This window comes from Eretmochelys imbricata, chromosome 1, assembly GCF_965152235.1.
Source record: "Eretmochelys imbricata isolate rEreImb1 chromosome 1, rEreImb1.hap1, whole genome shotgun sequence".
Taxonomy (NCBI): domain Eukaryota; kingdom Metazoa; phylum Chordata; order Testudines; family Cheloniidae; genus Eretmochelys; species Eretmochelys imbricata.
The window spans coordinates 321648378-321661081 of record NC_135572.1 but is presented as its reverse complement, the minus strand read 5'-3'; the positions used below and the strand labels follow the sequence as shown (position 1 = coordinate 321661081).

At 41.8% G+C, this 12704-nt stretch overlaps 1 protein-coding gene across 2 annotated transcripts in view; it reads left to right on the top strand.

The window, feature by feature from the left end:
- TRABD (TraB domain containing) overlaps positions 1 to 12704 on the top strand; it is a 49332-nt gene that overhangs the window by 23292 nt on the left and 13336 nt on the right. For both annotated transcript variants that reach the window (XM_077834728.1, XM_077834736.1), the window contains exons 5-7: positions 2219 to 2359; positions 6274 to 6384; positions 10513 to 10652. In XM_077834728.1, coding sequence (XP_077690854.1) covers positions 2219 to 2359; positions 6274 to 6384; positions 10513 to 10652 — 392 coding nt within the window. The remainder of the gene's footprint in view (positions 1 to 2218; positions 2360 to 6273; positions 6385 to 10512; positions 10653 to 12704) is intronic.

The window sequence follows — 12704 nt, the reverse complement described above, 5'->3', positions numbered from 1 at the left end:
AACTTCCCCAAGGTATAAAACTATTTTACCCTTTGCCCTTGGGCTTCCACTGCCACCACCAAACGTTTATCTGGGTTTATTTTATTAGGAAAGCGTTGTTTGGAAACGTATTTTTCCCCCAAAAATCCTCCCAACCCTTGGACCCCTCTTGCTGGGGAAGGTTTGGTAAAAATCCTCACCAATTTGCATAGGTGACCACAGACCCAAACCCTTGGATCTTCAGAACACTGGGAAAAAAAAGCATTCAGTTCTTGAAAAGAAGAATTTTAATAGAAGTAACAGTAAAAAAGAAGTAACAATAAAAAGAATCACCTCTGTAAAATCAGGATGGTAAATACCTTACAGGGTAATTAGATTCAAAACATAGAGAATCGCTCTAGGCAAAACCTTAAATTACAAAAAAGACACACAGACAGGAATATCCATTCTGTTCAGCACAGCTTAATTTCTGAGCCATTTAAAGAAATCATAATCTAACGCATATCTAGCTACATTACTTACTAAGTTCTAAGACTCCATTCCTGTTCTGTCCCCGGCAAAAGCATCACACAGACAGACCCTTTGTTTTTCCCTCCCCCCGGCTTTTGAAAGTATCTTGTCTCCTCATTGGTCATTTTGGTCAGGTGCCAGGGAGGTTATCCTAGCTTCTTAACCCTTTACAGGTGAGAGGATTTTTCCTCTGGCCAGGAGGGCTTTTAAATGTGTTTACCCTTCCCTTTATATTTATGACATCCTGGAAAGTTAACAAGAAACTAACTTGTTTTCATAATAATTAGAATTTTGCTATAGTGTCAGGGCATTTCGGGGTTAGGGTAGCAGAATATAACTGCATGATTCAGCCATGACTTTGCAACTAATACGCATGGTAGTGTATAGGATTGGGTAGCATCCCTTTAAGTAGCTTCTAATAGACATCCCTGTCTTCTATTGCAGAAGCCACTAGATCCTAACAGAGCAACAGTGTATTTATGTAGCTAGGCCTTGTATTTTTGTATACCGTCCCTCAAATCAGTTATTTGGAACCCAACTGTGTCTGTGTTTTTTTTCCTCATATTCTTAAAGCTATGTAGAGAGCAAAGACGTCACAGCTCTAATCTTGTGCAAAGTGCCACGAGTGCTGTTGTATTCATACATGGTTGAGACCTTGGTTTTACATCTCCTCCAAAGTATGGCACACTTTATAGTACCTGGGTCAATGATTCAGTACTGCTGTGGAAGGGTAATTAATCACCATATCACAAGTACGTGGCTGAGCTGAGAATAGAATCTAAGTCTCTTGACTCAGCCCTGTGCTTTCCTAGACTCCTTCCCTAAGGTTAGCTTGTTGGGTCTACAGGATTATGGTACGAAGTTGTAAGCCATAGTGTATAAACAATAATTTGATTAAAGTGAACTGCTAGCAAGTCCCAAATGTTATCAGTAATTGTATATTTTTAGGCCAGATGCAGGTATAGTACAGGTAGCTGGCTTTAGGGCTTGCATTCTCTCCTATTGATAATTTAATGATAGTCATTCCAGGAAACTGTAACATTTTTGTGATGCTAACACATGATCGTATGTTATCGCAGTCATTTGGGATCATGCTGAGAATGGAAGCTGGAAGGAACTTTTAATTGCTCTACGTGCTAGGACTGTGGGAAGCGGAACAGGCCTGTAAAAACTGGGATTGTTTCTCAAACTTTGGGGCAGAAATAACTGAATCAGGACAGGTCTGAAGAGCTAGCAGAGCTCCATGTCCCATGCAAACTTTGCAATATAGATTGGCCCCGCCGCCCTGCTTGGCACTGGAAGCTGAGCAGGAGGAAATCTGTGCTAGAATCAGTCCCTCCAGCACTTTGGGCTCTTCATTTAGTCCTTGCTGATGGAAAGGCCTGTCCCAGCTAGGTTTGTGATGCAGAAGGTCATAAAGTACCGTTTAAAATGAACTTTGCTAACATGCAGGGAATATGTTAAAATCAGATTTTTTTCCAGCACAATTGTTACTCCATGTTCCTGTCCCCAGATGGTTGGCAGGTGCTAAAAGCACGTGATAACTCAGAGCAATATCAATGGCCTGAAGCAGTTTATTTTTCATTGCCGTGTTAATTGAAAATGATTTTTTGGAATGGATTCCTATTAAGCCCCATACCTTACAAATAGCTCTCATAAAAAAATCAATATTTGCTGCAGTAGCTCTCCATCTTGTCCACGTTTATGTAAATAAATTCATCTTTTTCAGACAATACAGGAGGTGCAGCCCGATGTGGTTGTGGTTGAGCTCTGCCAATACAGAGTTTCTATGTTAAAGATGGATGAAAAGACATTACTAAAGGAAGCCAAAGAAATCAATCTGGAGAAACTTCAGCAAGCCATAAAGCAGGTATGATTACCTCAGTGAAAATTAAATCTATCTGTGCTAAAAGGTAGTTCAGCAAACGGAAACATGGCTGCTACCAACTTCTACCAAGCCTACTAGCACTTCAGCCCTAGTGTGAGCATAGCTGCAATGGTCAGGGCTTGTCTATGTGGGGAAATAGCCTGGAATAGCTGTTATGGAATAGGTACTCTGCACTAGCTCCCCATATGGGCACTCTTGAAGTGGATTAAGCTAAACTGCACAAAAGCACTGTTAGGGCTACAGTTCATGCTCCCCTAACCCGAAGTGTGGGGCTGTGTAGGCATAGCCTTAGTGCTAAATAAGAGTGTCTACATGGGGAGCTAGTGCAGAATAGCTATTGCGCTTTCAATTCACAACCTAGCTTATTTTGTATTAACTTCACTGTGTAGACAAACCCTCAGAGTTAAGGTTGTTTGTTAAGCCTTGGTTTCGGCAATTCCTGGCTTTTCAGTGCTTACGGCCTTGATTCTATAGTTGGATTTGTACAAGGAGCCCCTTTGATGTCAGCAGGGCTCTGCCTGGGTTTCACCATATGGAGCCTGTTGCAGGACTGGAGATTAACTTTGCAACCTTAATGTTCTTTTGACACTATTTTCTGGAATTTTAGCCAGACATCTTGTATATGTGTGTGTTCTGGGTATATAGTTTCTGAGTGGTAGATTTGGTTGCTTTTCCCCTTCATTATTAATTCCATTCTACATCATGTTAGTATTTGCTATTTGTGTTATATCATGGATGGGTTGTCAGTGGATTACGTTCAGGTCCTATCCAACTGGCTGGTTGTTAATGTGTGGGTGTGTATGCAAATATAAATTCAGTCCTTTTTTATCTTTATCAAACAGTGAATTGTATTTGTGTTTAATGAAGTTAAAATTACTCAGTGGGGCAACAAATAAAAGTTGATTAAATGGTATATTTATCATAACTTGAACAGACTACAAGCATTGGGTCACCAATCAATGGTGTCTTAAATAATCAAGTTAAAAGGACAGGTTCATAATCTACTGCAGATATTTTGATTTTATCCTGAACCTTCGGCATAAGTAGGTAGTATTGACATCAGTGGGACTGCTTGTGAGTTGGTATTTACAGGCTTGGTCCCAAAACAAGAACACTTGTTGCCAATCTGAAATCACATGTGAATAAGAAGTTAGTAATTTTCTGTGTGTGTATGGTCTCTCTCTGACTCATGTAGCTAGAGCAATAACTAGTCCTTCCTGTTTTGTATTTATGTAGTCTCAAAGACCAGGATATTGCAACATATTTAAATGTTACATTTTTTTTGTAAGGTTTTCTTTAAGCAATGACCAAAATTACACAGCCTCTGTGCAATCAAGGGATCATCATCAAAGTTTCTAAACAATTAAAATAGGAACAAAATATTATTCTTTGCTTATTATATCTAAATATGAATGCAGTAGTTTTTTGCCTTGCAACTTTGTTAGAGGAAAAGACCAATGAAAATCTTATAGAAAACTAATTTTAAATCATTGTTGGACCTTTTATATTTTTTCCTAAATAGGAGACTTATGAAAGCTCATGATGGCAGCTCTGTAGTGTCATGTAGTCAGCAATTCCTGCCAGGACTTGGGAGGACTCTCCTTTTGTGCCACTAGGGGCAGTGCGAGTAACACGATATTGGACCTTGTTCTCTTTAAATTATTATAATTCTTGTGTTGTTCTTTGAATGACCATTTCAAAATATAAGGTCAATAAATAAAGTTGCCTGTGGATGAGGGTCCTTTGTATATGTAGAAACACTGTGCATCTTACCAATTCCCAATAGTAATCAAGCCTGCCTGCCTTGGATATTTTCAAAGACACCCAAGTCCCACTGACTCTCAATAAGAGCTCGCCCCCTAACTGTCATCTGTGCTTTTGACAGTTTCCCACCTACTCTACAGCATAACTGGCTGTTCTCAGCAACCTGCTCCCTGTTTGTGACAGCATGATGTGTTAGAGCAGTGTGAAACGCCCCGGATTAGTTAGCAGGGATTTTTGAGGCCTCTTTTCCAGTTTCAGTTCTTGTTGGTTCACATCCTGAGTTTTGATTTGCAGTGGAGACGCAAAATACAAAGCAAAGCTCAACCTAAACAGCAGAACTTTGCCTTGATTTCAGTCAAAGAGTCAAAGCCACCCAGTCATCATCCCAGGGTTCTTTAGCAATGACTGACAGGGAGTGCTGTACTGGGGAGAAGGGAGGGTTTCTGAAAAGTGGGCAGTTCGGGACTCTTGGAAAAGAGCAAATTCCAAACTGCTAAACCCTATAACCAAGAGCTACCTCGCCTCTCATCCTGATTTCTCCCTCCCTCTCTCCTCCCTCCCACCCCACACCTTATGACTGAAATGACCCACCCTCCCTTATGCCAGGTGCCCATTTGCTTCCTCAAGCTAGAAATTGGCCACAGGGAGGTGGCTGGGGAGGTGGTGTTGTGAGGCCAGGCCAGGTCACGGGGAACTACCAAGTGAAGTGCACCAGGAGTGAGAAGTCATCAGGCCAGCAAGGAGAGTGGGAGGGAAGAGGGCGGGTGGTGAAAACGAGTGTTCGTTCATAGAACGCATGGGACAAATGCGTCCACAAATTCAAGAGAGATCCCCAGCAAAATAAGAGGTTTTTTTATTTTTTTTAACTAAAGCGGCTGAGGCTGGATTCCTGCTGAGATTACTTGCTGCGGTTTGCTTCTTTAGGACAGATGTAATTAATTCTCGCTTGTGTTCTGGGTTTTCTTTTTGAACAGCGATGGAAACACTCCATCCTGCTTTGTAGCAGAAGGACATAACTGCAGTGTATTTCCGTCAATCATGTTCTTAATCTGCCCAAAACGCAGTGCCTGTCCTATTTGCTCAGACTCAAGAAAATAATAGGTGATAGGCTGAAGCAGATAGCAGCACAAGTCCAGACAAAGAGATTTAAAGTCTTAAATGAAAATGCACAAACAATTATGTGAGTAAAATGCTGCTGAGAGATTACTCAAATATAGCCTAAGGATGGGGGCTTGTATTTATTGTCTAGTTTATCCTCAAGTACATCCGGTTTGTTTGGTGTTGGGTTTTTTTTTGGATTTTTTATTCTCTTGCTGGGGACCTCTCCTGAATTTATGGAAGCATTTGTCTTTTGTTCTGTGAATGAACACTCATTTTCACTACCCTTCCTCCCTTATTCTGCAGCCCCAGGTCGAGTTTAAAGTTGTCTTCCCTTCATGGAAACTGGCAGTGCTACAGTTACCAGCCCCCTAAGTTGCATCCCTTCTTATGCCCACAGAGTGGATCAAGCTCAGGGTTTTTATTTAAGATCTCATCTGCAAGTCCATGAACAGGAAACTACCTGGTGCTCAGCTTTTCTAGATTAGAAAGAGGAAGGTCTGATTGGACTCAGCCAGAGTTCAGCGCTGTTTGAAGAATCTAGCTGTTTCATGGTTAGATTGCTAGATGTAGCCCACTCCACTATCCCTCTAGCAGGACAAATGCAGAGCAAATATGGTCATGTTCTGTGTTACTTATATTCGGAGGAGAATGCAGTGTTTGTTCTAATTCATTCAATTACAAATGTGTGGTATGAGCTACTCTTACAGTTCACATGGACAGATGCTTTCTTCTCACCTTGGGCAGGGGGGGCTGAAACAAGACTGATTTATTTAATTATTTCTTTGATTACACACCAGATTGTTTGCTCAAAGAGCATTTTTAAGGATGATCCCACATATAAATGATGAAAGCTGAAATAATGGGAATGGTGTTCAGCCATAAATCAGCTCCAGAGGACGGCTACAATGTTTCTTCATCAGAATGGTTGATGGTTCTCAGTGATTGTTAATGGCACAATGTCTGCGTGTACTTCCCAATAATCCATACAGTTTGATACTTCCTGTTTAATAGTTTTTTCCCTTTTCTGGTAGAATGGAGTTATGTCAGGACTGATGCAAATGCTTCTGCTGAAGGTCTCTGCTCACATCACAGAACAGCTGGGAATGGCCCCAGGAGGGGAATTCAGGGAGGCTTTCAAAGAGGTAGGGGCTGGAAGTTGGTTGTTTCTAAGGTAAAAATATTGGTCTCTTGTACCTCAGTCAAACTAAATAAAGGCACTTGTTTGGCTAGAGTGCTCTTTTCTGATCCCTGCCTTATACATGGTGAGGCCAGAGAACTAAAGATCTTTTCCTTAAAGGTGAACTACAAAGAAGAAGGGAAAATGGTGGTGTCTGCTCCTTTCTGATGTGTATATAAGGATGGTTCCATAAAGACTTTACAAAAAAATTTGGCTTTTTTTTTTTAACAGCTTTTGTCTTCTCCCTAGAAATAGTGATATTCAGTTCTTACATCTCTGTTTTTGCTGGGGGATAATGAAATCACAGTAGGACTCCAGCTGAGAGAGAGGGGTTGCTAAACATTTCACACAGAGCTTTTCTCCCAGTTTTGGCGCTGGTCCTTCAGTGAACTCCTTGTGGGTGGAACCCTGTTCCAATGCCTTTGTCTGGAGTCAAAAGGATTTGCATGGGTATCGCAAACAAACACACCTGTCTGACTAGACCTCTCCTCCCCTTCCAGCTGAGGGCGAGAGAGCTGCAGCTCAGGTTCATTATGTCCTGATGGCAATGTTGTCCTTCTAGTTCTCCAGATCAGCATTTCCCCAACTGCACTGGAACTCTCTATGGGGGAAGTGGGGACAGGGGACCAGAGACTTTGAATTAACAAAATGTACTACTTTTGCAATGAGCAAAAACGTAATTAATTGAATTAAATATATGAAGTGGTGACTGTTAAAATCAACATTTGCCAACAGTTCCCACAGTTTTCCCTATATTTAGGTTAACATGTTATGTAAAATGTTATCTCACATAGCACTGTGTGGTGACTGTTGGGGGAATACTGATTTTTTTTTTTTTAAAAGCTGTGTCTTTCCTATCCCTCATGTGAAAGGGAGGTGGTGTGTGAGCAGGCTGGCCAGCACTGTCTGTCTGGTGATCCAGAAGCTGAACATACACATAATGGGTGAGAGAGGAAACGCTACTTCTTAAACTGGCAGTTGAACCACATGGGGAACACGGCAGCATGAACACAGATGAGGACAGCCTCAGAATTCAGCTGTCTCCCTAAGAATAAGGGATGGATTCTGCTACACTTGTGTCTGTGAAAATCTGCTGCTCTGCTCCCCGGCACCATTTATTTCCCTTTATTGTCAGTAGCAGGAAGAACCAGCCACCCTATGAACACCACCTACAAGATAAGAATGTAGCCAGTCCTGTGGAGGGGTAAATCTCCCCTAAGCTGGCTGAGACAGGATGTCTCTTCATGAGCCTGGTGTGTTTTGAAACTTGTTATAAATAGAAAAGGAGTACTTGTGGCACCTTAGAGACTAACAAATTTATTTGAGCATAAGCTTTCGTGAGCTACAGCTCACTTCATCAGATGCTTGTAGCTCACGAAAGCTTATGCTCAAATAAATTGGTTAGTCTCTAAGGTGCCACAAGTCCTCCTTTTCTTTTTGCGAATACAGACTAACACAGCTGCTACTCTGAAACCTGTTATAAATAGAGTTTCTAGGGGGGCCACAATCATTAGGAGAGTCTAATAGGGTTGTGACAGGGGAAAGTTTGGGAATCCCTAGTTCAGAGGATCCTCCAGCCAAAACTGGGGGGATCCAGGATGTCTTATCTCTAATAGAAAAAGACAGACTGAAAAAAGTCTTTGCAGCTATCTAAATAGTAGTAATAAGGGAAAGGGCACATACACAATCTTTGTTTGGTTTGCAGTTCACCTTTAAGCCCAGGACAGAAACTTGTGTGATAACATGAACATGCTACAAGGATTTCATGGTGCTCCTGCAGCTTAACAATGCCAGGAAAACTGCTTTTTAGCTATATGCTATAATTCATGGGGAAATACAGTCTGAGTCCTAGGTAGAAGGACTTCGAAAGGAGTGAACTGGATGTATTAGGAAACTAAGCAGAGACCTGCTCCACTCAGTGTCTCTTGACATTTCAGTTTTACTGCATGGATCTTTAACTGCTGAATTGTTTTGATGCAGTCAAATTGAGTGAATAGTGCCATTTACTGCAGAGCTTTCGTTCAATAATTAGTAAGTAATACAGTTACACTGATCATGCTATGTCTGGGCTGTGCTATGAGGCACAAAGCTGAATACTAATCTGATGGGACCTGTGTGTGTCCAGTCCTTTTTTGGAATGGAATGGAGGGGGGGAAAAGTAGCAAGAAGGTTGTGTAGTAATATACTAACTGGTCCTGACCCATATTGTTCTACCAAATACTCTGCAGTGTCAGAACCCTTGTCAGCCCATCAGGCATTAAATTTAAAAATGCTGCTAACTTGATGTCTCCTTTTTTCTGAAAGTCCATTATCAATTGAAGGAGAAAAGTAGAATCCTGCCAGTAGACTTATTTCTGTATTTTGTAAACACATTTGGTTTGATTCCTCACTGCCTGCCCCTTATGTAGTCATTTACACCTATGCAAAGTGAAAATACTGTGGTATCAAAGCAGCATGGTAGCATTTTACAACCGCTTTGTACAGGTGTCGATGACTACACAAAATGCAAGGCAGTGGGGTATTCTGCCCATTGTCTTTGGAACTCCTAATGGATTATAGAATCATAGACTATCAGGGTTGGAAGGGACCTCAGGAGGTCATCTAGTCCAACCCCCTGCTCAAAGCAGGACCAATCCCCAATTTTTGCCCCAGATCCCTAAATGGCCCCTCAAGGATTGAACTCTCAGCCCTGGGTTTAGCAGGCCAATGCTCAAACCACTGAGCTATCCCTCCACCCTCCAAGTACTATTGTAAATCTAGTTTTGTACAGGCTGTAATATAAAAATTATTTTTTTAAATAAGAGGAAAGAGGGTGTCAGCAGGTATGCTGATGTTAGTCTCTGCATTCACAATAATCTCAAGGAAATTTAATGTCATAATTTGAAAAATATTTTCCAGTTTTTTTTCTATAATCCAGTGTGTGTTTAAGTGGAACAAAACTGACCAAATCTGTTTTATACAATGCTTGCATATCTGCATGGAACTGAATTCATAAATACTAGGATTATTGCAGTCCTTTGGTGGATAGTTGTTAGTGGGACACATTTTTTCAGCCTAGCCTTAACTCTTGTTGCACTTATAGTTTTGTGGGAACTAGTAAGTAGTAATTATAGGCATAAAATTGTGCCCAGAGTTGTTTGCAGATATAACTACGGTAATCTGGATGACTGAGTACCTGAGCTTGCAGGCACAATCAGGTACCTGATTTCCAAAATACTTTACTTGTGCTTGCAACCTATAGGTGGAAAACAGAGCCGGACCTTGTAAATCTATCCCAAATCTCTGAGCATATGGTTTTGATGCAGTCAAATTGAGTGAATCTCTAACTGGGTTTCTGGGTGCATCATTGAATGCTACAGGTTAGCACACATACCTCCTCCTGATGGAGTCAGGGCACACTCCACAAGGGCAAACGCCACCTCTACAGCATCCATACAAGACATTCCAATACTAGATATATGCAGACCGGCCACCTGGAGCTCCTTCCATACGTTCTCTATGCATTGGGTGCTAGTTCAGGCCTCTGCTGCAGATGCAGCAGTGAGAATTGCAGTACTGCAAGCATCTTCCTCACACCCTGCTCATATCTGAGCACTGCTTGTCAATCACCCATATGCAGAATACATGGGACTAGCACTCGAAGAAGCAATGGAGGTTACATACCTGTAACTGGCTGTTCTTTGAGATCTGTGGTCCCGATCTGTATTCCACTACCCATCTTCTGTCCCCTCTGCTTTGGATCCTGCTGGATTTGAGGTAAGAAGAGGAACAGGAGGGGCATCAGCCTGCACTGCTTCTTGTGCTCTTGGTCAGGAGAATGAGGAGATCTACTATACATGTGTGGGCCAACGGACACTGCTTGTCAGAATTTCTGGACTCTGGCACGCATGCATACCCATGTGTGGAATACAGATAGGGACCACACATCTCAAAGAACTTCCAGTCACCTGTAAGTAACCTCCATTTACCTGATATGTAAGTATGATGATATTTGCCCTTGTTTCCTTAGTGTTCTTTAGAACATGTAGGTTAGTGTAACTAGTAATGGTGTCCTAACAATCTGCTAACAGCTAATGTGTGCCTTCTCTTCCAGGCTGGTAAAGTACCTTTCTGTAAGTTTCATCTTGGGGACAGACCTATCCCTGTTACGTTTAAGAGAGCCATCGCTGCACTTTCTTTCTGGCAAAAAGTCAAGCTTGCCTGGGGCCTCTGCTTCTTATCTGACCCAATCAGGTATGAGTAAGTGTTTTTAGCTTTATTTGAAAGGTAGATTGTAAGTAACCGATCCTGCAGTTTGCTGAGCATCCTCAGTTTCACTTCAGTGGGAGATGAAAGTCCTCAGCAATCTGTCGGAGATGATTGGGCTCAAAATCAGCCTAGAGGAAGAATTATCAGCAAGTTCTTATTCCTGTCCAGCCTCCCTGCACCCTTTGGTAGAAGAAGGGATTGTGACAGGGACAAAGTGGAGCTCTACTGTGTGTCAATTCACAGCTGTTTTATGGTCCCTTAGGGACCATAGCGTGCTGTCATATTTCAGCTTGAGAACTGAGATACGATTACCAGCTCTCTATGCAAGGAGGTCTTGGCACAGGAGAGACTATGAATGTCTGACTGTGCTGTTCATTAATATCACCCTTTATAAAGGGTCTTTGTTAGCTTTCCAGGAAGTGTTACAATAATGCAATGGTTCCCATTCCCGTTGTTCTGTCTGTGGATTTTTTCCCCCCTCCAAAAAAATAGGTAGGGCCAAATTTGGCTCCACCTGAATTGGGGCCAAATAATTCTGCAAAAGCAGCATTAATTTGCATGGCTGAGGAGTGCATTCCTAGATGCCCTTGCAATTTACTTGTGCTCCCAGCAGATGTATAAAGAGTGGTAGTGGGTTTGCAGGGGATTGGGTGAGGAGGATATATGCGAAAATCCATTGGACCATTCTCTCTGACCCATAGCACCTGTCCAGTGCTCTTGTGACTGGAACCATGAACAGCTTAGAGGAAACTACATGGGTTTTTAGGGACCTAGAACTGAACCAAGACGGTTTCACCTTCTGTCTCCCATCCTTGCTTTAACTTAGGTTTCATTTATTGCTGTTTCCATTTATGCATATATTGTCATATCCAGTTTTGGAGCCAATGTCTGACTCTTTCTTTTGACTTGTTAACTAGCAGCTGATCTACAAAATATGGGGTTAACTAATATGCTTCATTGTCAGCCTGTGACATGAATATTGCTCTTATTTTAAGAAAATTTTCATTGACTGAAAGGTGGATTTCTATGCAACTCCTCTCTGCATTTTCCTCCCAGGAAGACATTGATCATTAAATAAGAACAGGCAAATTTTGTTGATTATTATGTGTATGGGAAATGTCCCTACACAGGTGAGCTTACAATCTAAGTTTGTGTGTGACAACGACTGATTGTAACAATATAGAGGGTAAGAGGGAGGTAAGGAAAGACAGCGTTAACGTTTTAAGATCATGATGACTCAGTTCTGGTACACTCATATCCTGATGGTTATGTGAAGGGTTTTTAAATAAATATCTACATTTAGTCCAAACAAGCTGGAATGATCTCCTTGAGATACTCTGTAGAAAATGCACAATACACTTCTGCTTTTGGTTGTCCTTGGCTCCTGTGGCAATGTCCCCAATCCCAGAACGTTTCCTGACTCAGCTATATGGAAAGTAAGCAAATAAAACACATTTTGGTGTCTTCATTACTTTTATTTACATAAACGTTTATTTTCATGTTTCTTTTAACTATCGCCTGCACTACAACCCCAGAAACAAACCCAAGGCTCAGAACTCCCAGAAATACTACAGTACTACGTGGTAAAGGAGCTGAATTTGCTCTGCAGCTTCTTACTCATCCTCATTCCTCACTCCCACTCAGGGGATTGCCAGCTCAGAACTTTCTTCCTCAGATCTTCAGCAGGGGTGTCCGACTTTAATAGGAACATACAGAATTCTACCCGTTTCCTCCAATTCATTGCTTTGAGGGTACACCTTTGGAGGTGCTCTTCTGTTCCTCTCCCTGTGCATGCTCTCAAATGCTCTGTGTTGTGGTGACTGATCTTGCTGCTTCAGGACTGCTTGACAAGCCCCAGGAGGAGCACTGTAAATAATGATCCTTAACTGGGCAGTGGTGATAGCGCCTTCCCTCAAAGCCTTGGCACATTGTCAGGTGTGCTGCCAATTTATGTATTTGTTTAGCTTCCCATGAGTAAGGCGTAATGAATGACTTCTATTGAATAGCTCTTAGATGATTGACCACTTTCTTTCCCTT